Source organism: Mastacembelus armatus, chromosome 16 (assembly GCF_900324485.2).
Source record: "Mastacembelus armatus chromosome 16, fMasArm1.2, whole genome shotgun sequence".
Classification (NCBI taxonomy): Eukaryota; Metazoa; Chordata; class Actinopteri; order Synbranchiformes; family Mastacembelidae; genus Mastacembelus; species Mastacembelus armatus.
Genome location: NC_046648.1, coordinates 13468844 through 13493295, shown reverse-complemented (window position 1 = coordinate 13493295; position 24452 = coordinate 13468844). Strand labels below are relative to the sequence as shown.

General features: G+C 40.2%; 1 protein-coding gene across 3 annotated transcripts; it reads right to left on the bottom strand.

Moving 5' to 3' along the window:
• On the bottom strand, positions 1 to 23625 carry rbm42 (RNA binding motif protein 42). 3 transcript variants are annotated; one of them, XM_026293975.1, is made up of 12 exons: positions 23548 to 23625; positions 23011 to 23067; positions 17127 to 17262; positions 9738 to 9807; positions 9233 to 9304; positions 6563 to 6717; positions 6132 to 6299; positions 5792 to 5926; positions 2904 to 3021; positions 1989 to 2086; positions 1404 to 1500; positions 1 to 255 (listed from the first exon to the last, which is right to left on the bottom strand). In XM_026293975.1, exons 2-12 carry the CDS (start codon positions 23064 to 23066, stop codon positions 143 to 145), a joined length of 1218 nt encoding a protein of 405 aa, XP_026149760.1. In that variant the 5' UTR covers position 23067; positions 23548 to 23625; the 3' UTR covers positions 1 to 142. The 3 variants fall into 3 exon arrangements, with proteins under 3 accessions (XP_026149760.1, XP_026149761.1, XP_026149762.1); XM_026293976.1 differs by lacking the exon at positions 1 to 255 and adding an exon at positions 333 to 1028; XM_026293977.1 differs by lacking the exon at positions 1 to 255 and adding an exon at positions 1856 to 1911 and having other exon boundaries at positions 1398 to 1500.
• Between the last annotated feature and the right edge of the window lie 827 nt (positions 23626 to 24452).

Genomic DNA, 24452 nt, shown 5'->3' with positions numbered 1-24452 from the left:
AATTGAACATAGCTTAGAAATGACAGCTTTATTTGAAAAAGCAAGAAGACAATACCTATATAATCTCAGTACATCTCACTGAACAGATAAAAATAAGTGTCTGTCCACTGAGAAACAACACACAGTCCAACTTATAGAGACACTATCTCAGGCCCAGTTTCTTCTTCTCCTTCTGTTTCTTGCGAACAACTTCAATGTTGCGGTCCTTCCACATACTTTTCCTCAGTTTGATGGGACGACTGCCAACATACTTTCCTGGGGAGAGAGAGAGAGCGAAAGAGAGAGAGAGAGAGAGAGAGAGACAGAATACTATAGCATATGAACTCACAAAAGAACTCAAGGACAAGGGATGGAAATATTCAGTTACAGTTGAAAGTCACCAAGTCAATTTCTATTAGGGTTACAACAAAAAGTTGAAAAATTGGTAAAAAAATCAACTATTAAAACAGCTGGCAACGAATATCTTATCAATACTAGTGATGTAGCTGTTTATGACGGCATACAGTGAACAGTTGCGGAGACAGAAACGGCAGAAGCAGAGTGATTTATTAATTTTTAAATTATGTCGATAGCAATGGCACCGTTTTGTTCTCATTTTTCTGTTATGTGGTCTCAATATCAATATTCCAGTAAAATGTGTACGGTTCTCAGGCCAATTACAACTGTAACTCGTGCTTCTCAAGTTACTCCATACACACTGCTGTTCTCACCACTGAACCCAGGTCAGAGTCTGTATGGATTAAATCGTTCTGTTTTCACATCTAAACTCCAGACAATGTGATGAGATGTCTATCTCATCCAGAGATAGTCATTTTCACATGTGCAATGAAAATATTGATTCAGGTGTTGCAGAGCACCACACAAAAACAGAGTCACACTTAATATCCATCATCTTATGCTGATGCTATGTTATCACTGGTCAAGTTGACTTTCCACAGCAGGTGAAACGACCCACGGGCCACTAGGAAATGTCCTGGCCCACCACAGGCTCACACCACAACACTACCCAGATGTTATACAAGGGAACTCTTGAAAAAAAAAAAGTACTGGTTCGTATTCAATCTGACAATTGAAAAGCATGTCGCTTCATTATGGTTAATGTGCTGCTCGTTTTTGGCTATGTGTAAAACTCACAGAAGTGTAAAGAAGTGCCAAAATGTAAGATCCCTTAATAATAAGAAATAAGAAATAATTTGCATTTATTTGTACAACCTTGTTTAGGGTTCATATTTTGACAGTAACTTTGAAAACAGACCTCTCTAATTTCATTTGGAAAGAACTTAAATCTAAATCATAACTGAACAATTATTTGATTTATTAAAATACTTATTTGTTCTAGCCCTAATTTCTATATCAACAAAATCCACAAGTTGAGTTTAGCACATCTGCAAAAAGAGACTCACCATTCATCTCTCTCATGGCTCTGACATAGTCATTTGGATCTTTGAAGCTGACAAAGCCATAACCTTTGGTCTTTCCTGTACGTTTGTCTCTCACCACCTGATATTATAACGACACATGTATACAAAACATTTTAACCAATGAGATGAGACAATCACCTGAACATAACCCACTCTTCAGTATGCATTTTTTTCAAGTACTGTTGTGCAACGTCACATGATTGTAATTAGTTTACAATTTATTTTGAATATGGGCTAATTATATATCCTGTTTTTCAGTTACTACCTTCTGTTTTGCTAAATGTTTTATTGATGTACTGTACTGGAATTTACCTGAATGATTATCATTCAAGTTTTAAATGATCAGATACATAATGTCTCAGATAAGCCTGGGTAATATGACAGCAGATGCCATTAATGGGCTATCTGAAAAAACAAAAGTATGACGTATTTACCAAACTTCATGTGACATGAGTAGAATGATCTATGACCTGTAGGAATGTTGACAAACCTGAAAAGACTGTAAAATTTTCTTTAAATCATTAGTGTCAAAGTAATTACAGAAGATATATAGAAAAGCAACCTAACCTTAGCTTTGAGGAAAGATGGGTATCTGCTAAAAGCTCTGGCTAGTATGTCGTCATTGACCTCATTACCAAGATCGCCGCAGAAAATACGGAAATCATCTGCAGGAGAGAAAACATAATTTTCCAAGATTCAGATGATATTTTCATTCTGTAATTAATAAAACATACCTAATATAACCAATATATCCATTTTTAAAATATTTTTGTTGTGATTTTATATTTGATTTTGTAAAGAATACAGGCCTATGCTTGACAGTGACACGGAAGGAAGCAGCTAAACTAAGGTATACCCAATATGTGTGTTATTAGTCATAACCAACAAAAATAAAACTTTGGAAACAGTGAAACAATGAAGCAGTAGCTTTGTGTGAGCCCCCCACCCCTGTTAAGGGAGGGTTATTCCACTTGAACATGCATGGCTTCTCTGACTCCTCTATTTCTCAAACCATCTATTTTCTCTTTTCAAAATATGTACATCACTGAGTTCAAATGAGTGTCTTGTGTCCTTTAAATGGAGCATTCTACCCTACACTGGACAGCATACGCTACACTGCTCATCTTTTGTTTTGGTGTCCGGTCTTTAGGGTGAACTAGTCTCTGTCTCAGTGTGTTGTTGGTTCTGAAGTGAACCAGGATGTGATGCTTCCCAGAGAGGGCACCAAAGAAAACAGGCTAGCCTTTTTGGACTGTGAGGTCAACATCAGGTCCAGTGGTAACCTAGAAATACAAGTCTATAGGAAACCCCCACCAATACCTTTGGGTTTGAATATCATTTGACAGGATGACATGAGCACTGTTTTAATGTTACCTTTTTTAGTGAAGAATGATATTACAGTTTATTTTAAATGACCTTTTTCAAGAGCCCAAAGATGCCTGAAGTATTTTACAGTCCTCCAGTCCCTGCGGCACATTATACCTGAATCCCACTCCAATAGACTGGGGTCCTCCCAGCTAATCCCTGCTGCCGTACGGATGCACTTCTTCACCTTTTCCACTTTCCCTTTCTTTTTGTCCTCCGTTGCACTTTCCACAGTCTGGAAGGAACATACACACATCATATGATCTCTTTATCTGTACATCTTTGGTAGACATTTTTAGAAGTGAAAGGTATCACAGAAGTGATGGTCACAAGGAACAGAAACAAGAATGATTACTTTGGCAAATGCTCAAATTCATCAGTCATGGTCAGAATCATGACTATAGTGATAACTGCAGTCGATCTTAGCCAACCCTGACAACAGGGGAGCTGGACACTAGTTATCAATCTAGCTGCAATAATGAAGACTTGTACCCGAGTGGACATAGCTGAGGGTATGCCAACTTACACTGTGGTCACAACAAGCGGCAGTCTACTACATAACACTATATTTTAATACAGCTCAAGCATCAGGTAAACTGTGCACTGTGCGGTAAAACAGCAGTCGTGGCCTAACTGATAGGGAGTCGGACTTGTAATCTCAAAATTGCAGGTTTGAGTCTCAGGTTACCCTTTTCTTCAGGTTGTTGGTGGCACGGCGTGAATAGCCAGCACCCTGTCCACTCTCAATGACCCACCGGACCCCCAACTGCTCCCCGGGCGCTGCACCGGATCCCTAACTGCTCCAGGTGTGTATGTTCACTGCTGTGTGTGTGCACTTTGGAATGGGTTAAATTCTGAGTATTGGTCACCATACTTGGCCACATAAGTCACTTTAACTTACAATATGCCATGGTTTAAAATGGTTTACTCAGCAACTAAAATATTCCATATAAAATAATGTGTATACATTTAAAAAATGTCCCACTCAAGAATGTGGGTCTTATTGGCCAAGTTCACTTATACTTTTGTGGCAAATCCAGCAGCCAGTTTTTAAAGTCTGGTGGAGTGGCGGCTGTTATAACAAATTAATGGCCATTATCCAAAAGTATAGCAGCACATGCTGCTTTTGACCTGACTGACTGCTGGGGAGTTCCAAGTTGCTCTGTGAGCTATTGAGTTCATATGTGGGTCCTTGGCCCATATGGCCATTATGAGGGATGTTGCTCCAAACAGAAGCAAGAACTTCAAAGTCCAGTAGTCACCTATAGCACTTTTGGATATACCATGGCCTGGATGATGAACAATCTCAACAGACATTAAAGCTGATTATTTTTCAAATGAGATGCTTATCACATCTTATTACATCTTATTACAGAGACTGGAGCATGTGATTGGTATCAGAGGAACAGCGTTAAAGTGGTTCCAATCCTATTTATCGGACAGATTCCAGTTTGTTCATGTCCATGATGAACCTTCCACACGAACAAAAGTTAGTTATGGAGTTCCACAAGGTTCTGTGCTAGGACCGATTCTGTTCACCCTGTACATGCTTCCTTTAGGATATATCATTAGGAAGCACTCTATTAATTACCACTGCTATGCGGATGACACTCAGTTATATCTATCTATTAAACCTGTTAACACAAACCAGTTAACCAGACTTCAAGCCTGTCTAACTGACATAAAGGCCTGGATGACCAGTAACTTTTTACTTTTAAACTCGGAGAAAACAGAAGTCATTATATTTGGGCCTAAAAATCTCAGAAATAACTTTTCTAAAATTATAGCTACTCTAGATGGCATAGCCCTGGCCTCCAGCACTACTGTAAAAAACCCCAGAAAAACTAGTCCATGCATTTGTTTCCTCAAGGCTAGATTACTGTAACTCATTACTATCTGGATGTCCTAATATCTTAATAAAAAGCCTCCAATTAATCCAGAATGCCGCAGCCAGAGTCCTGACAGGAACTAGCAAGAGAGATCATATTTCTCCTATATTGGCTTCTCTTCATTGGCTCCCTGTAAAATATAGAATAGAATTTAAAATCCTTCTTCTCACATACAAATCCCTTCATAATCAAGCTCCTTCATACCTTAAAGACCTCATAGTACCATATTATCCCAATAGACCACTTCGCTCTCAGAGTGCAGGCCTACTTGTGGTTCCCAGAGTTCTCAAAAGCAGAATGGGAGGCAGAGCCTTTAGCTATCAAGCTCCTCTCCTGTGGAACCAGCTCTCAGCCTGGGTTCAGGAGGCAGACACTCTCTGTACTTTTAAGGCTAGACTTAAAACCTTCCTCTTTGACAAAGCATATAGTTAGGGCTGGCTTCAGGCAACCCTGAACCATCCCTTAGTTAGTTATATTGCTATAGGCCTAGACTGCCCGAGGACCATCGGTGCACTGAGCTCCCCTACCCTAACCCCCCCCTTTCTCTCCCACCTCATGTATATTCCACCATTGAATGTTACTAACCTTGTGCTCTCTCTCCCCTAGTTTGTGCTCTCTCCCTCCCTCTCTCTCTTTCTCTCTCTCTCTCTGTACCTTCTGCAGGTGTCCCTGGTCCTGGAGCTGTTTATCGCTGATGTGCAGTTACTGGCCCCACCAACTTGCAGTGTCTATTTGTTGTTTATTGTTGCTGTTCTTTTCTCTCTGCTCTATCCACTCACCCCAACCGGTCGAGGCAGATGGCCGCCCAAACTGAGCCCGGTTCTGCTGGAGGTTTTTTTCTTCCGTTAAAGGGAGTTTTTTCCTCTCCACTGTCGCCAAGTGCTTGCTCATAAGGGAATTGTTGGGTTTTTAGTTTTAGTTTTTGTAAAGTGCCTTGAGATGATTTGTATTGTGATTTGGCGCTATACAAATAAAATTGAATTGAATTGAATTAGCTATTTCTAGATTAAACTACATGCTTTAGACCATTTGGTAGACTGCATCTTTATTAAATTCTTTCTTAATCAACAGTATCTTCAGCAACAGTAGGAAACAGAGTGCAGCTTTTAAAAGTACCTCAGTGAGGGGGTGCTCAGGCTCAGGCATGCTGGGTCCAATAATGGTGCTGCTGTCGTCACTCTCCTTTTTCTCTAGTAGACCTGCTGCCATTACTGCTGCCTGCTGCTCTGCAACTCGTGCTGCCAGTTCTTCCTGAAAGAGCCACATCAAACACACTCCAAAAAAATTCATTACCAGTGAGGTTGATGCTATACCAGCAGCTCACACATTAGTAGTGCTGACCAGTTCATTATATTAAAAGTAAGGTATGGTATTGTTGCTGTCACTACTGCCCAAACACACATGAGCAGAGCACTCAGAACTTTGTTTAGTAAGATATCAAACAAAACGTAAATACCATTCTAGCTTGTCTCTGAGCTCTAACATCAATTCTTTTATGTCCAACAGTGGCAGGAGGAGCAGAATAAACAGTTGGTGCTGCCTGGATAATTGATGGCGTCAGTTTGACAGGAGGTGGGGCTCCCCTAGGGGTCGGGGCTGACACCATCGAGACTATATCACCAACCTGAGTGGGAGACAAAAGCAGACAAGAACTTAAGGCACATAGTACGCCACTGATGTGGGAAATAATTAGTAATGTTGATACAAAAAAGAAATTAAGTTTAGTCCAGTATTTTTGCTCTGTTCATAGTAACAGCAACTGCTGACAACATCATAGTAAGAAAAGACAATTATGTGTACACAAACTGATGTGGTGAGCAATCTTCAGGTACATTGGTTCACCAAATGTGGATGAATATCATACCAACACTGCTTGTTTGCTCTGACCTGAGGTACAGCAGCCATGTGCTGGATGGCCTGGGAAGCACCCTGAGGTGTTTGGCTCTGCAGAGAAGGAGGGAGCATCATAGGAGGAGGTGGAGGAGGGCGGGGCAGAGGTGGTGCTATTGGTGGACCGCGCATCATCTGCAGCCTCTGACCACCTAACAATACAGTGTTAAGATATTAACATACATAATTTATAAATTCCATTTTATGAATGTCAGCAGAGGATCATGCAGGAGGGTCAGATAAGAGTAAATGTAATTTTCTAAATTCAGTTCATAACATACTCAAGAAGTGAGTGGCTAGTTTCAATGAATAAACAAATGTATTTATCGTCAAGAACATTAATCTTGAGATTTTACCACAGCACTGTATTACAGACTAGAGCATGTAATTGGAATCAAAGGAACAGCGTTAAAATGGTTCCAATCTTATTTATCAGATTCCAATTTGTTCATGTTCATGATGAACCTTCCACACACGCAAAAGTTAGTTATGGAGTTCCACAAGGTTCTGTTCACCTTATACATGCTTCCTTTAGACAATGTTGTTAGGAAGAACTCTATTAATTACCACTGCTATGCAGATGACACTCTGCTTTATCTATCTATGAAACCTGATGACACAACCAGTTAGCCAGATTTCAGGCATGTCTAAAAGACATAAAGGCCTGGATGACCAGTAACGTTCTACTTTTAAACTCAGAGAAAACAGCAATTATTGTATTTGGGCCTAAAAACCCCAGAAACAGCTAACAATATAGCTAACAATATAATATATGGCACAGCACTGGCCTCCAGCACTAACTGTGAAAAGCCTTGGGGTTAATTTTGACCAGAATATATGTCCTTTATTCATACAAAAACATTTCTAGAACTGCCTTCTTTCACTTTCACAATATTGCAAAAATTAGGAGCATCCTGTCTCAAAATGATGCAGAAAAACTAGTCCATGCATTTGCTACCTCAAGGCTATATTACTGCAGCTCATTACTATGAGGATGTAACTCCATAAAAAGCCTCCAGTGATTCCAGAATGCTGCAGCAGGAGTCCTGACAGGAACTAGCAAGAGAGATCATATTTCTCCTATAACAGCTTCTCTTCATTGGCTCCCTGTAAAATCCAGAATAGAATTTAAAATCCTTCTTCTCACATACAAATCCCTTCATGATCAAGCTCCTTCATACCTTAAAGACCTCATAGTACCATATTATCCCAATAGAACACTTCGCTTTCAGAGTGCAGGTCTACTTGTGGTTCCCAGAGTTTCCAAAATTAGAATGGGAGGCAGAGCCTTTAGCTATTAAGCTACTCTCAATGTGGAGAGGGAATTAGTGCAATACAATGCAGATGCAAACGTCATCTGAGTCATGTTTTTCCTCTGAGGACAAACTCTTCAGCGCTGCCTGGAACATACAAAGTGCTTCTTCACTCATGTAGTGTGCCATCATCCAAACACGCAGAAAAAGTGAGTAAATTCTATGATGAATGATTGACGTTTTATGCCATTTCTCAGAGGCATGCACAGAACTACTTGACTCACCTTAGATAATTTCCATGTGAAAAAGTGTGGTCAGTGCGAGGCGGGATCACTTTAGTTCTGCTCTCTCCCTCTTTCTCTGTTCTCTCTCTGTACCTTCTGCAGGTGTCCCTGGTCCTGGAGCTGTATATTGCTGATGTGCAGTTACTGGCCCCACCAACCTGCAGTGTCTATGCATTGTGTATATTTGTTGTGTATTGTAGCTGTTCTTTTCTCTCTCCTCTATCCACTCACCCCAACCGGTCGAGGCAGATGGCTGCCCAAACTGAGCCTGGTTCAGCTGGAGGTTTTTTCTTCCGTTAAAGGGAGTTTTTCCTCTCCACTGTCGCCAAGTGCTTGCTCATAAGGGATTTGTTGGGTTTTTTGTTTTTGTAAAGTGCTTTGAGATGATTTCTATTGTGATTTGGCACCATACACATAAAACTGAATTGAATTGAATTCCCTCTGGGTACTCTAGCTTCTTCCCACAACGCAAAGACATGCAGTTTATGGTAGGTTAATTGGGGACTCTAAATTGTCCATAGGTGTGAATGTGAGTGAGTGTTTGCCTTTCTCTATATGTTGGCCATGTGATGAACTGCTGATCTGTCAAAGGTGTACCCTTCCTCCCAATTCCACCCAAGCCCCTCGCAGTAGATGATAGATAAAGTTACATTGCATGTTCTAAATGATTCTATTGACAAAATAAAAATACTACATGTTATTTGTTACATTGGCAGCTTTTGTAAACCAAATATGGGCTGAAATCAAATTGATTTTTTATAATATTTGACAGATATCAACCTCCTTATCTACAATAGTCATACCGGGCACCGCAGCGCTGGCTGCCCACTGCTCTGGGTGTGTGTTGACGGTGTGCGTGTTCACTGCTGTGTGTGTGCACTTTGGAATTGGGTTAAATGCAGAGCACAAATTCCGAGTATGGGTCACCATACTTGGCCATATAAGTCACTTTCACATGCGAGTGTACATGTGACATATGTGTTAAATGTTCCCTCTTAAAAGAAGCTAGTCAATGTATTAATTAAAAGTTAATATTTTAATACCATACCATTACTGCTGAATGTATTAAAGCAGGAATGCTGCTGTTAGCTGAACAAACTAGAAAGCTAGTAGTCTAGAGGTAACCTTACCAGGTCTCTGCAGGATATGAGGGACAAATGCTGGTCTCATCATGGGAGGAGGGGGCGGACGTACTGGAGGGACTGAGACAGACATAAGTTACATAGTGAGTATGAATGAAACATCTGACGTACTGTGTAGAAGTCCTTTTAGTAACAATTACAGCTTCAGGTGTTCATGGGTAAGTCTGTACAAGCTTTGCACACTTGGATTTGTTCAGTTTATGCTCTTCTTCCTGGCATACCAAAAAGCGATTATCATTTGTGAGGATAAGCTAAAATTTCTTTACAGTAATGGCATTGAAACACCCTACATAAAAAACAGGGATTCTAGTAGAATCTGATTAAACCAATAAAAGGCATTGATTTAGTACTACCCCCTGGGGGATGTTGAAATTTAGCCTCTGGAACTTGCACTGGAAACAAAGAACCCTGCACAAGCACTATAAATTTTGTTATGGTTTGGTAAGATCCTACAGTGGCCTATTAGTGTATGTGTGCGAAAGAGTATGCTCACCTGGTCCCACAAAGGGTGGTGGTGGAGGCCCAACAAAACTAGCAGCTCTTGCTTCTAATGTCTGCTGGACCTAGAAGAAAATAAGATACTCTAAATGCTATACACAGAAACTTCAAGACACTTACTCTTTCAGCTCTGTTTTTTTTTTTTTTTTAATTTGAGCTAAAATGAAAAATTTTAATTACTATATCTCAGCTGATAAGAGATTTGTTATGCGTTTGTTTCTGTACTGTACATTTCTATGTATCTCCAGTATAATTTCCCTGACACTTTCATAACTGCAGATATCTTTTTAATATCAATTCAGCGATGAACCAGCCACCTATGTAGCAAATTGTAATCAGTTTTGAGTTAACTCCAGATCTGTCTTTGTACATGTCAACCTAGCACTCTTCAATTGATTTGAGGCTGTTACACTGTGAACATTCAAGAACACAACTACCGTATTTTCCAGGCTATAGGTTGCACTGGTGTATAAGTCGCTTTTAGCAAAAACAGCCCTGTTGAACAGAAAAAGCATATATAAGTCACATTTGTAATTATATTAAATATAGTCTAAATTACCCTATGAAGAGCTAGGCTAGGCATAACAACAAGCAGAAGTGCATTATGAAATTCATTCATCCATGTCCAGCAGTGTTAAACAATTGCGACAACATTGGGATGGGAGGAGATGAAACAGCATCTCAATCTCATCTCTCAGGTTGTCTGAATGTCAACACTCATTCCAAACTGTTTCCACTGCATACTTTATTAGCTGCACTTTCAAGTCTTTCTTTTGGGCATAATTCTCATTTGCATTACACTAGTTGTAGTTTAGGGTGAACATAAACCTTTTTACTTTTTCAGCGGTTTCAATATGATCTTCAATTGAGTCCATCTAACGCTAGTGACTACTCAACAAAATGACTGTAAATATACACATATAAGTCTCTTTGCTGTATAGGTTGCTGGACAAGCCAGTGGAGTAAAAAAAAAAGTGACGGAAAATATTAAATCTTCAAGTCATTCAGATATTTTACCTAATAATTTTTTAACAAACCTTTATTTTATTCACTGTATTTCAAGCAGCACAGAAACTGTCCTCATCAAAGTAACCAACCGTCTCCTATTAACAAATGATGCTCTTCTGTACTATTTTACTTACATTTCCTTGACCTTAGCTCAGCTTTGGACATTCTATTAGGCCATCTTGAAAAATGTGCTCATCATAGGGATACTGTCTTAAGTTGTTTTCACACCTAATAGTCCAGTAGACTCGGTTTGATTGGGGACCAAGCTGCAACATTTGTTACATTTTCAGCTGGCCTGACTTCGCTTTTACACTGCACTTTGCTAAACGAACCAGACATTTTGAATAAGTATGCTGCCCCTCACCTGTGGTAGCACTGAAGGAGAAGATGATTCAAACATTGAACAAGGAACCTTGCTCATCTATTGGTGAATGCAGGGCAACTTCTATTTTGTTCATTCACAATGCCCTGCGTTGTAGTTCGCTTCCTGTTTCTGGTCCACTTGAATTGAGCCAAGACCTATGTTTTTAGGCAGACCAGCCTTTGCTTCTTTGATCCACACCACACCTCCCTAAAAGAACCAGACTTTCCAAGAAAACGAACTAGAGTTTGATTAAAACGGACCAAACAGGGCTGGGGTGAATAGATCCTTAGACAAGATTAGCTCATGCTTGTCAAACGTTTTTTTTCTGGTTGCTGGTGATGTCGCTTCATCTGTGGCATTTTTTAATTATATGCTTTGTTTAGGTCATATTATTACCAAATACAACCTTATCACGCACATTCTATGAGGTTCATCTGGATGCTTTTCCAAGTTAAGCATTATGCCAAGACCACTGCTTCAATGCACTTTGGAACATCCTACTAGTCTCTGGAACTTTGCTTGAGGGATGGAACATCATTGACATGCTTATCATCCCAAAACTTTATTGCAGACACAGACACCCTAATTTACTATATTTCAGGTATATCATCCAATTTTATTAAACTTTATTCAGCTCTATTTGTTTCACATGGTTGACATTGATTAATTTTAATATTTATCTCTGTATCCTATGGAGTTCCACAAGGTTCTGTGCTAGGACTGATTCTCTTCACCCAATACATGCTTCCCTTAGGCAATGTTATTAGGAAGCTGTATCTATCTATAAAACCTGATGACACAAACAGTTAGCCAGACTTCAGGCGTGTCTAAAGGACATAAAGTCCTGGATGACCAGTAACTTTCTACTTTTAAACTCAGAGAAAACATAAGTTATTGTATTTGGGCCTAAAAACCTCAGAAACAGCTTTACTAACAATATAACTACTTTAGATGGCATAGTTCTGGCTTCCAGCACTACGGTAAAAAAAACATGGAGCTATTTATGACCAAGAGAAATCACACATAAAACAAGTCTCTAGAACTTGTGGTTTCCAGACTTTCCGAAAGTAGAATGGGAAGCAGAGCCTTCAATGATCAAGCTCCTCTCCTGTGGAACCAGCTCCCAGTCTGGGTTCAGACACCCTCTATACTTTTAAGACTAGACTTAAAATCTTCCTTCCTGACAAAGCTTATAGTTCGGGTTGGTTCAGGCTTATGCTTAGTTATGCTGCTATAGGCCTAGAGTGCCTGAGGACTCCATCGGTCTCTGCTCCCCAACCCTACCCTTACCACCCAAACTGAGCACAGTTCAGGAAGAGGAAGAGGAAGAAGAAGAAGAAGAAGAAGACGTAGTAGTAGTAGTAGTAGCAGCAGTAGCAGCAGTAGTAGCAGTAGTTGTAGTAGTAGTAGTAGTAGTAGTATATTAATCCCCAAGGGGAAATTCAATTCTTACAGCAGTTATTAAATTTGGAATTATTTAAATTATATTAATAGTATTAATAGTAATTCATAAAGTAAAGTTAATAAAGTCATTAACTAATAATTTATTTGGGGGGGGGGTTGTGTGTGCGTACATGCATGTGTGTATTTGCGCGCGTTATTGTTTATATTGTGGAATTATAGAGTCTTATGGCCGTGGACACAAAAGACTTCCTGAATCTCTCAGTCTTGGCTTTAGGGGGAATTAGTCTGTGGCTGAATGAACTTCCCATTCACCACAGTTCCTCATGAAGTGGGTGGGCAGAATTGTCCAATATGGGGTTGATTTTGTCCACCATCCTCCTCTCTGCCACAGCCTCCAAACTGTCCAGTTCCAGTCTAACAACAGATTTTGCCTTCCTGATCAACTTGTTTAGTCTGTTGGCCAGCCTTGATGCCACCACCCCAGCACACAACTGCCAAGAACAGTGCACTCGCTACTACAGAATGATAGAACATCTTCAGTAGCTTGTTTCACACATCAAAGGAACAGAGTCTCCTGAGGAAGAACAGTCTTCTCTGTCCTTTCTTGAAGAGGGCATCTGTATTGTTTGACTAGTCCAATTTATTGTTAATGTGGACTCCAAGGTATCTGTAGGAGTCCACAATCTCTACTTCGTCTCCAATGATGGAGACAGGGACTGGGGTCTTCCTGCTCCTCCTAAAGTCCACCACCAGTTCTCTGGTTTTCTTGATATTGAGCTTTAGACAGTTGTTGTTACACTAATCAACAAAGCTTTTTATCAAGTGTCTGTATTCCTCCTCGTTATTATTATTGATGATGATTGAAGAGTCATCAGAGAACTTTTGGAGGTGACAGTTTGTCAGAGTTGTAGCAGAAGTCTGAGGTGTAGACTGTAAACAGGAATGGTGCCAATACAGTTCCTTGAGGTGCACCGGTGCTGCTCATCACCACATCAGATATGCAGCCATCTAAGCGAACAAACTGTGGCCGCCCAGTGAGGTAGTCTTTGATCCACTCCACCATGTCTGAAGGAACTTCCATATCCTGCATCTTTGCACTTAGCAGGTGAGGCTGAAAGCACTTGAAAAGTCAAAAAACATGACTCTCACAGTGTTGTCCTGCCACTCCAGATGGGAGTATGCTCTGTGCATTACGAAGATGATGGCATCTTCCACTCCGATGTGTTCTTGATATGCAAACTCCGGGGGGTCCAGAAATTCAGACACTTGAGACCTCAGGTGTTGTAGGACCAGTCTCTCAAACACTTTCATGACATGTGATGTTAGCGCTACTGGTCTGAAGTCACTAAGGGTACTGGGACGGGTTCTTTTTGGTAATGGGACAATACAGGAAGTTTTCCATAACTTAGGCACCTTTTTGAGCCTCAGAGAGAGGTTGAAGAGTTTCTGAAAAACCTCTGCAAGCTGTCCAGCACACACCTTAAGTACTCTGGAACTGATCTCATCTGGTCCCTTTGCTCTGTTGGCCTTTAGCTAGTTCCTTCCTCACCTGTTCTGTGGCAAAGGCTGGGTCTGTGTATTGTGTTGATGAGGAGTCAGATGATGAGGGCAGGGGAGGAGTTATTGGAGGTGAGGTATACTTCAATGTTGTATGGTTGCTGATAGAGGAGATGGTATCAGTGGGCAATGGGGAGGCAGCACTGGCAGAGATGTTGGGTGGGGGAATGTGAAGAGAACCCAAGGCATCAGCTAAGGTGGTGTAGGGAGGAGGGATGGTGTGTGAGGACAATGGATCAGAGTAAGAAGCAGAGGTGGTGTCAAATCAGTTAAAGAACAGGTTAAGTTCATTAGCAAACTTTGAGTCTCCTTCCACAGCAGTGTGCGACTTCTTATAGCCAGTCATTATTTTCATCCCATTCCACACCTCTTTGATATTATTCTGTCTCAACTTGTGCTCTACTCTGTCTCTATAGAGCTGCTTTGCCTCCCTCAGCTTCCTCTTGAGTTCCTTCTGCACTGCTCTGAGTTCCTCCTTGTCTCTTGCCATGAATTCCCTCTTTTTCTTGTTGAGGAGACCTTTAATGTCCTTATTTATCCATGGCTTATTATTGGGGAAACAATGATTTTTTTTGGATGGAACAACATTGTCCTCACAGAAGTGGATGTAATCTGTGATACAGTGAGAGATGTCTTTGATGTCCTCACCATTAGCGCCCATGAAAAGGTCCCAGTTTGTAACCCTGAAGCACTCCTGCAGGGCCTCCTCAGCATCCTTTGACCAAACTTTCACATACAGTGGGTACGGAAAGTATTCAGACCCCTTTAAATTTTTCACTCTTTGTGCCATTGCAGCCATTAATGTACACTCAGCACCCCATCTTGACAGAAAAAAACAGAAATGTAGAAATTTTTGCAAATATTTAACTCACATGCTGTCCATTTCTTCTGATCCTCCTTGAGATGGTTCTGCTCCTTCATTGGAGTCCAGCTGTGTTTAATTAAACTGATTGGACTTGATTAGGAAAGGCACACACCTGTCTATATAAGACCATACATCTCACAGTGCATGTCAGAGCAAATGAGAATCATGAGGTCGAAGGAACTGCCCAAGGAGCTCAGAGACAGTATTGTGGTAAGGCTCAGATCGGGCCAAGGTTACAAAAGAATTTCTGCAGCACTCAAGGTTCCTAAGAGCACAGTGGCCTCCATAATCCTCAAATGGAAAAGGTTTGGGACGACCAGAACTCTTCCTAGACCTGGCCGTCCAGCCAAACTGAGCAATCGTGGGAGAAGAGCCTTGGTGAGAGAGGTAAAGAAGAACCCAAAGATCACTGTGGCTGAGCTCCAGAGATGCAGTAGGGAGATGGGAGAAAGTTCCACAAAGTCAACTATCACTGCAGACCTCCACAAGTCGGGGCTTTATGGCAGAGTGGCCTGACGGAAGCCTCTCCTCAGTGCAAGACACATGAAAGCCATCCATCCATGGCTTATTATTGGGGAAACAACGAACTTTTTTGGATGGAACAACATTGTCCTCACAGAAGTGGATGTAATCTGTGATGCAGTGAGAGATGCCTTTGATGTCATCACCATGAGCGTCCATGAAAGGGTCCCAGTTTGTAACCCTGAAGCACTCCTGCAGGGTCTCCTCAGCATCCTTCGACCAAACTTTCACATACCTCTTGGTAGCAGACTGTTGTCTTACTATGGGATTGTATGGTGGTACTAAATATATTAAGTTGTGGTCTGATCCACCAAGTGGGGGGGGGGCGAGGAAGAGCTGTATGCCTCCATCACATTGGCATAAAGAAGATCAAGAGTCTTATTTTCTCATGTTGCACAGTCTACATACTGTTTGAAGTTGGTCAGAGTTCCCGAAATACTGACATGGTTAAAATCCCCATTAATTAGAATAAGGGCACTGGGGTGTTTTGTCTGGAGACCAGCGACAACTGTGTGGATGATGTCACATGCACTCTGTGCTGCAGCTGATGGAGGAATGTAAACAGTCACAACAATGGTGTGTGAAAACTCACGGGGCAGGTAGTATGGCCTCAGTCCAACCACCAACAGCTCAATGTCTGGAGTACAGATACAGTCTTTCACTGTTACATGTCCAGAGTTGCACCATTTGGAGTTAACAAAAACAGCAAGACCACCTCCTCTTTTCTTGCCACTCTGTTTGCCTCTGTCCGCTCACACTAGTGAGCAGGCAGTTCAAGTGAGCTGTCCGGTATATTTTATTCAGCCAGGTCTCGGTGAGGCAAAGCAAGCTACACTCTCTGTACTCTCGCTGGCTGCTAGCTAAAGCTGTAAGTTCATCCACTTTGTTGCAGAGTGATCTCACATTTCCCATAATAATTTTTGGGAGAAATGGTTTAAATCTCCTACGTTTTTCTCAATGCTTCACTCCTGCTCTTCAGCCTCCTCAGGTCTTGGGGGATTTCAGGTTTTATACCAAGAAGCAGACTTGTTCCCTTGAGAGCTAACAGTTGCTCTGTTGAATAGATGCCGTTGCCACAGAAACGTATATTTTCTGATGCAGTTTCCATAATATCCATATATCTCTCCACAGGAATTAGAAGATCCCAACTCATCCACTTTCATCCGTTATCAGAGAGAAAGCATAGATCTTGACTTGATTTGGATTAACAGAGGATAATTTAGTAAAAAAACTTGCAAAAAACAAACAGAGGAGCTGCTGTAACTGGCTGCCACCTAACAGGTGCCATTCTATAATATGGCCTATGTAGAAATAACTCAACTGAAATTAATATTTGCTTTGCTGACAGTAGAACAATGCAAGCAAACAGATTCACAGATGTGCAGTGAGCTGCAGAGTGACAAGTGCCACCCTACTGCTGCACTCCCATATACACAGGCAGGAGTATATTAGTACAATACATGTACCATGTAGTAGTAAATGTAACGCTTACAGAAATGCACTCACAAAAAAGGAATGACAAGTGACAAATTTCTACTATCCAATATTTTAAAAAGGAAGAACTGGTGTTTTGTTTTTACTTGTGCAGCTACAGCACAAGCAGATCGCTAATTATCCCATCCCTAATTATAATTGTATTCAGATTCTACTAGAATAGTACAAACCTGTCTGTAGGTGTTGGTGCCTATAATGGGTCGCACTACTGGAACTGCTGGAACAGCCAGAGCTACAGGTACTGCCTCCAAGAGAGGTGGGCTTGCTGATATGGGTACTGGTCCACCAAGAACCTCCTGCTCAAAACTACAGTAAGAGATAAAAAACAATTATATATATCTCCGTCTACATATCTCAAAATAGAAAAATGATTCAAACATTTAGGACATTATTGCTTCTACTTTTTTCATTCATCTTTCCTACTTTCTAAAATATTCAACATTTTTTGCCAATTAATGAACCGACTGTTCAGATTTCCAAGTTTTTTTCTGCAGTCAGCAATCCCAATGTGATTTCATCAGAAATTGCATTTTCTGTTATTACCTTAATGCATCAGTCGTGTAGTGTCAACAGACATGAGTATACATTCAGGCCACTAAATTTCAACAACTGAAAAACTCAGCAGCAACTGCTATCCATGTTGAAAGACCCAAAATGGGATGTATTTATTAATTTTTAAAATGTCTGCCCCCTATATGTGGAGAAATAGCTTTGACTGAAGATGTTATAATGTAATTTTAAGTATAGCTTCCGCATAATGATCATATTATTTGTTCTATCTTTATAAAAAACAATGTGAAATTCCAAACGTTTTAAAATATATTACTCTAACACCTATGAGAGAAAATGATTATGTCAGTTGGGGAAAAAAAATATTTCAGATTGATGATTCATGATTCAAATTTAACCCCAGAATTGTGCAGACCTAATGTAGAGCCACAGTTGGGCCTGAGTGGGACAAAAACAAACCTGAATGACAAAATACCAGTCAATAAGTACAATGGTTTCTTGGATTATATTACCAAAAATAAAAAATAATTACAGTGCTGTGAAAAAAGATTTGCCCCCTTCCTGATTTATTTTGCTTATTTGTCACAGTTAAATGGTTCAGATCAAACAAATGTTAACCCTCTGGGGTCTGAGGGGGTTTTGGGGGCCTGGACAAATTTTGACATGTCCTGACATTTGTGCTTTTTTCAGTGTCTTTTAAACATATTAATGTCTAAAGTCTGATAACACTGTAATCAGCACAAAATTGGCTACAATAATATGTGAGCAGCAAGTTTATACATGATTGTGTTTTTGAGAAAAAAGTGTTTATGCATGGTTAGTGAAAAACTACAATTTTTTACTCACTGAAATAAGACCATAAAACATAAACAGAACATTGGTTCACAAGACTTTGGAGACCTGCATGTTGTAGGCTAAAGTGTTTACTTCAGAGTGCTGTGAATGTCATCTTGTTCACACATTCACAGTAAACAATACACTGATTTAAATTTTCTAAGACACTTTTTGTCCCGAAAGGCCATATACAAGAGGGTATGTCTGAGGATGAATAGTCATGTGATTTACCTGAGAACACAAAAGACGCACTGAACGACCAGACAAAGACGCGCATAATGAGCCTTTCAGTCAATGTAGATGGGACGGATTGGTGCAGCACAATACAACACAATGAGGAGCCAAACGATCCTCATTTGAGTTAAAATCAGTGTTTTTACTCTGAGGACAAGCTAAACTATTTGTCTGTGTGGAATACAAGAAGCGCTTCTTCACGTCCGTGACGCGCCATCATCCAAACGCACCGAAAAAGTGAGTAAATTCTATGATGAAGTTTGACGTTTTATGTCATTTCTCGGGGGTGTGCACATATTTACCTGGTTCACCTGAGATTATTTACATGTGAACAGTGGACAGTGTACAAGGCGGGACCGCATTACCTTACCTGGCCCTATGTGAAAAAATAATTCCCCTTAACCTAATAATTGATTGTGCCCTCGGTTGGCAGCAAAAACTGCCATCAAGCACTGGCACCAATGTGAAGGAATTTTGGCCCAATCTTTTTTGCAGAATTGTTTGTAAGCATGAACAACTTGTTTAAGGTCATGCCACACCATATCAAACAGATTTAAGTCTGGACTTTGACTAGGCCACTGCAGAACCTTACTTTAGATTTTTTTTTCTTCTTCTTTTTTTGAGCTAGTCAGAGGTGGACTTCCTGGTATGTTTTGGAACATTGTCTTGCTGCATAACCCAACTGCACTTAAGCTTGAGGTCACAAACTCATGGTTAGGTATTCTTCAAGATTTTCTGGTAGAGGGCAGAATTCATGGTTCTATCAATTTTGTCAAGTCAACCAGATACTGAAACTGCAAAGTAGCCCCAGACCATCACACTACCACCACCATGTTTCACTGTTGGTATGATCTTCTTTTTATGAAATGGTATGATAGTTTTATGCCAAATGTAGCTAGACTCACACCTTCCAAAAAGTTAAACGTTTGTCTCATCAGTCCACTGAGTAATTAGCCAAAAGGGGATAATCAAGATGTTTTTTGGCAAATGTGAGATGAGCCTTTGTGTTCTTTTTAGTCACTAGTGGCTATCGCCGTGGAACTCTCCCATGGATGCTATTTTTGCCCAATCTCTAACAATTTCTTATTATTAGCCTTTCACATCCAAACATCAAACTGGAAAACACAAAAAAACAGTTCTACTTGTCATTGTGTACCATCCACCTGTCCTTTACTCAGAGTTTTTAACTGAATTTCCAGACTTCCTGTCTGATTTATTGCTTAGTTCAGATAAAGTCATTATAGTGGGAGATTTTAACATTCATGTAGATGTTGAAAATAACAGTCTCAGCACTGCATTTAATTCAATTTTAGATTAAATTGGTTTCACTCAAAATGTTAATAAACCCACCCACTGTTTCAATCACACCCTTGATCTTGTTTTGACCTATGGCATCGAAATTGAACATTTCATAGTTTTTCCCCAAAATCCTATTTTGTCAGATCATTCTTTAATAACTTTTGAATTTAAGATAATGGATCATGCAGCATTTGTAAGAAAATGCCACTACAGCAAATGTTTATCTGACAACACTGTTAATAAATTTAAGAAAATGGTTCCATCTTTATTTACATCTATGCCATGTGCCAACACAGTGGAGGGCAGCTGCCTCAATCCTACTCCCTACCAAATTGATCATATTGTTGACAGTGCTGTAGCTTCACTGCGTGAAACGCTTGATACTGTGGCCCCTCTGAAAAAGAAGTTAGTGAATCAAAGGAGATTAGCTCCATGGTACAGTTTACATATTCGTACTCGTACTCCACAAATTTAGAGGAATTTTATCTAGCCTGGAAAAACAGTCTATTTTATCTTATAACAGAGACTGGAGCATGTGACTGGTATCAGAGGAACAGCATTAAAATGGTTCCAATTTAAGATTCCAGTTTGTTGATGTCCATGATGAACCTTCCACATGCACAAAAGTTAGTTATGGAGTTCCACAAGGTTCTGTGCTAGGACCAATTCTGTTCACCATGTACATGCTTCCTTTAGGCAATGTTATTAGGAAGCACTCTATTAATTACCACTGCTATGCAGATGGCAGAAACTGTGGGAATTTTATGACAGCTCAGATCCCAGGCACCTGTAGCAGGGTCTACAGCACATCACTGATTACTAGCAAAGGAGCAGGGGAGCTATAACCAACCAAACCACGCTGCCAGATAAACTGAATGTGTTTTATGCTCGCTTTGAGGTCCCCAGCTCAGACCACAAGTTAACCTGAAACCTGTTAACACAAACCAGCTAACCAGACTTCAAGCGTGTCTAACTGACATCAAGGCCTGGATGACCAGTAACTTTCTACTTTTAAGTTCAGAGAAAACAGAAGTTATTGTATTTGGGCCTAAAAACCTCAGAAATAACTTTTCTAAAATTATAGCTATTTTAGATGGCTTAACCATAGCCTCCAGCACTACTGTGAAAAACCTTGGAGTTATTTTTGACCAGGACATGTCCTTTAACTTACACAAAACAAATCTCTAGAAATGCCTTCTTTCACTTGCGCAACATTGCCAAAATTAGATGCCAAAATTCTGTCTCAAAATGACGCAGAAAAACTATTCCATGCATTTGTTACCTCAAGGCTAGATTACTGTAACTCATTACTATCTGGATGTCCCAGTAACTCCATAAAAAGCCTCCAGTTAATCCAGAATGCTGCAGCCAGAGTCCTGACAGGAACTAGCAAGAGAGATAATATTTCTCCTATATTAGCTTCTCTTCATTGGTTCCCTGTAAAATACAGAATAGAATTTAAAATCCTTCTTCTCACATACAAATCTCTTCATGATCAAGCTCCTTCATACCTTAAAGACCTCATAGTACCATATTATCCCAATAGTGCACTTCGCTCTTCGAGTGCAGGTGTACTTGTGGTTCCCAGAGTTTCCAAAAGCAGAATGGGAGGCAGAGCCTTTAACTATTAAGCTCTTCTCCTGTGGAACCAGCTCCTAGTCTGAGTTCAGGAGGCAGACACTCGCTGTACTTTTAAGGCTAAACTTAAAACCTTCCTTTTTGACAAAGCGTATAGTTAGGGCTGGCTTCAGGTAACCCTGAACCATCCCTTAGTTATACTGCTATAGGCCTAAACTGCCCGAGGACCATCGGTTTGTCCTCTCTCCCGCTACCTTCATACCTGTATATTGCTGATGTGCAGTTACTGGCCCCACCAACCTGCAGTGTCTATGCATTGTGTATATTTGTTGTTTATTGTTGCTGTTGTTTTCTCTCTCCTCTATCCACTCACCCCAACCGGTCGAGGCAGATGGCTGCCCAAACTGAGCCTGGTTCTGCTGGAGGTTTTTTCTTCCGTTAAAGGGAGTTTTTCCTCTCCACTGTCGCCAAGTGCTTGATCATAAGGGATTTGTTGGGTTTTCTTTGTTTTTTTATAAAGTGCTTTGCTTTATATTGTGATTTGGTGCTATACAAATAAAACTGAATTGAATTGAATTTAATTGTTGAATCATTAACACTGACCTTAACTGAGGAAAGTGACACCTGCAGTTTTCTGTTGTTCCGATGTTGTTCTTGGTTCTCTTATGAGATCCTGGATGAGTCATCGTTGTAATTTTGGTAGCCCAGCCACTCCTGTGAAAGTTCACCACTGTTTTCTCCATTTGTGGATAATGGCTCTCACCGTGGTTCGCTGGAGTCCCAAAGCCTTAAAAAAAGCTTTGTAGCCTGATACATTTAAATTACTTTTTCTCATCTGTTCTTGAATTTCTGTAGATTATAGCATGATGTGTTGCTTTTTGAAATGTTTTAGTGAGCTTCACTTTGTCAGAATGGTTCTATGTAAGCGATTTCTTGATTCAACAGATCTGGCAGTAGTCAGGCCTGGGTCTAGCAAGTGAAATTTTCAAAAATCTGGTTAATCTCAGTTCATTCATGATTTAGTAAAAGGGGGTGGGGGGTATTGATTGAAATTGATTTTTTTTTTTACATACGGCCAAGCAGGTTTGGACAACTTTTTCCGTTAATAATTAGATTAGATAAACATTGTCGATCCACAAGGGAAATTCCTTCGTCACAGCAGCTCAGTTACACACAGAATGAAATCACCATTTAGAAATGGCATTTTGTATTTACTCTTTAGGCATATTAAAATTTGTTTGATGGTCTGAATCATTAAAGTGTGACAAATATGCAAAAAATAAATAAATAAAAAAAAATCAGGAAGGAGGTGAATACTTTTTCACAGCAGGTGTATGTGTCTGTATCTGGTCATTGTAGTTAGTACATAAGGTAGCTGAAATAACCACAAGCGATTTAGCATGTGATGTTTTCGTATCAGTCCATATCTTTATAGACACTGTTCTTTTATTTTATTTTCTAGTTCTTGGAGACCTGAGGCCGCCTGCAACATGATTTTTGGTGACACTAATATTACTGTTGCGAGATACCACTTGGAAGAAGACGGAAACATTAGATCGTTTGTGTTGGTGAACAAACATTTAAAATAGATGTACTCACAGAGCCATCTCAGCCTCCATCTCTTTCAGACGCTCTTCTCCTGACTTGATCGCCATGCTATAAGACAAAAGCACTTATCAAACACCAACAAAACTATCTCATTTTAATGTCAGCCAAATAATTTAACAATACAAGAACTAGCTAAATAAGCTAGCTAGACACCCGAGAAAAATAGCTTATTTTCACTTAGCATGAACACACGATTTGGACGTAAAAGCATCAGCAACAACAATGAACTGGGCACTAACGTTAACGTTGGGATTCCAAAAGCACTGTGAATCATACGGTTTTGAAATCATTATTTGTATGATCAAAATATGCTGATCATGATGTCAGTTATTACACGTACCTTCATCTAACTAGCGTTAGAGCTAACTACATTAGCAACAAGACTAGCGCCAATCAGCTAATCGCTACAGAAATCGCATACTAATGCTAATTAACCTGGTTAGCTACCGAAACAACTGTTTTAACAGTAAAGAATTATAACCTAACTACTGAACGAGCTAAAGGCATAGGTTAGTCAACATTACTGACTTGATGATAGCCTCCTCGTTGTTGTTGTTGTTGTTCTTGTTCTTCTTGTTCTTCTCTTTCTTCTTTTTTCATTGGCGGGTCGCAACCGGCTTTTAGAGGTGCATACCGCCACCTACTGTACCGGAGTGTGTATCCTTTAGGGTGAGTACTTCAGCTTACAGTCTATGTATATGTACTATATGTATGATAATATAGGCTCCAGTAGATCACTGTGACCCTGGTTAAGGGTTAAGGAATAAGCGGGTATAAAAAATTGATGGATGATAATGCAGTACTATGGGAGAAGAGAGAGAGTGAGAAAGAAAAAAAACAAAACCATACTACACTCTATGTATTACCCCTGTGTCTTGTGTATTCAATTTCCCCTATCCATAATAAAGTACTTCTTCTACTACTTCCTCTTCATTGAGGTACCCCATAATGGCCTGGCTACACTCTTTGGTGTTGTCACCCTTTCCTAGTATTTCTTGTAGATTCCAACCTCTTCCTAACTTGCATATTTTATCCTTTAGCACATTTCTCTGCAGTGCATATTGCCTGCATTCTATTAAAATGTGCTATACATTCTCTGTAATACCACACACCTCACATTTGTCTGTTGTCTCTTTAAATAAAGTGTTTTCCTCAAGCCCATGTACCCCAGCCTAAGCTGTGAATACGCCACCTGCTCTCTCCTACACCTCCCTTGAAATGCCATCATACTGAGCGACTGCTGTATATTGTAAGTGTCTCCCTCTGTTGTCTGCATTCACATGCTTTGCCATGACCCTTTCACCGCTGCTGTGATTAAGGCTTTAGCTTCCCCTCTTCCAAATGATACTTTATTTGCTAGTTTAAGTGCCATTTTCGCTATGTGATCTGCCTTTTCATTCCCCTCTATTCCCATATGTGCAGGGATCCAACAA

What these genes read in the sequence shown, in the direction of transcription:
- rbm42 (XM_026293975.1), bottom strand. Translation starts at nt 23,066, where the DNA reads ATGGCGATCAAGTCAGGAGAAGAGCGTCTGAAAGAGATGGAGGCTGAG. An exon ending in GCACCAACACCTACAGACAG is followed by an intron (nt 9,808 to 17,126) that starts GTTTGTACTATT and finishes ATTTTCTTCTAG; the next exon opens with GTCCAGCAGACATTAGAAGC. An exon ending in CTGAGCACCCCCTCACTGAG is followed by an intron (nt 3,022 to 5,791) that starts GTACTTTTAAAA and finishes TGTTCCTTCCAG; the next exon opens with ACTGTGGAAAGTGCAACGGA.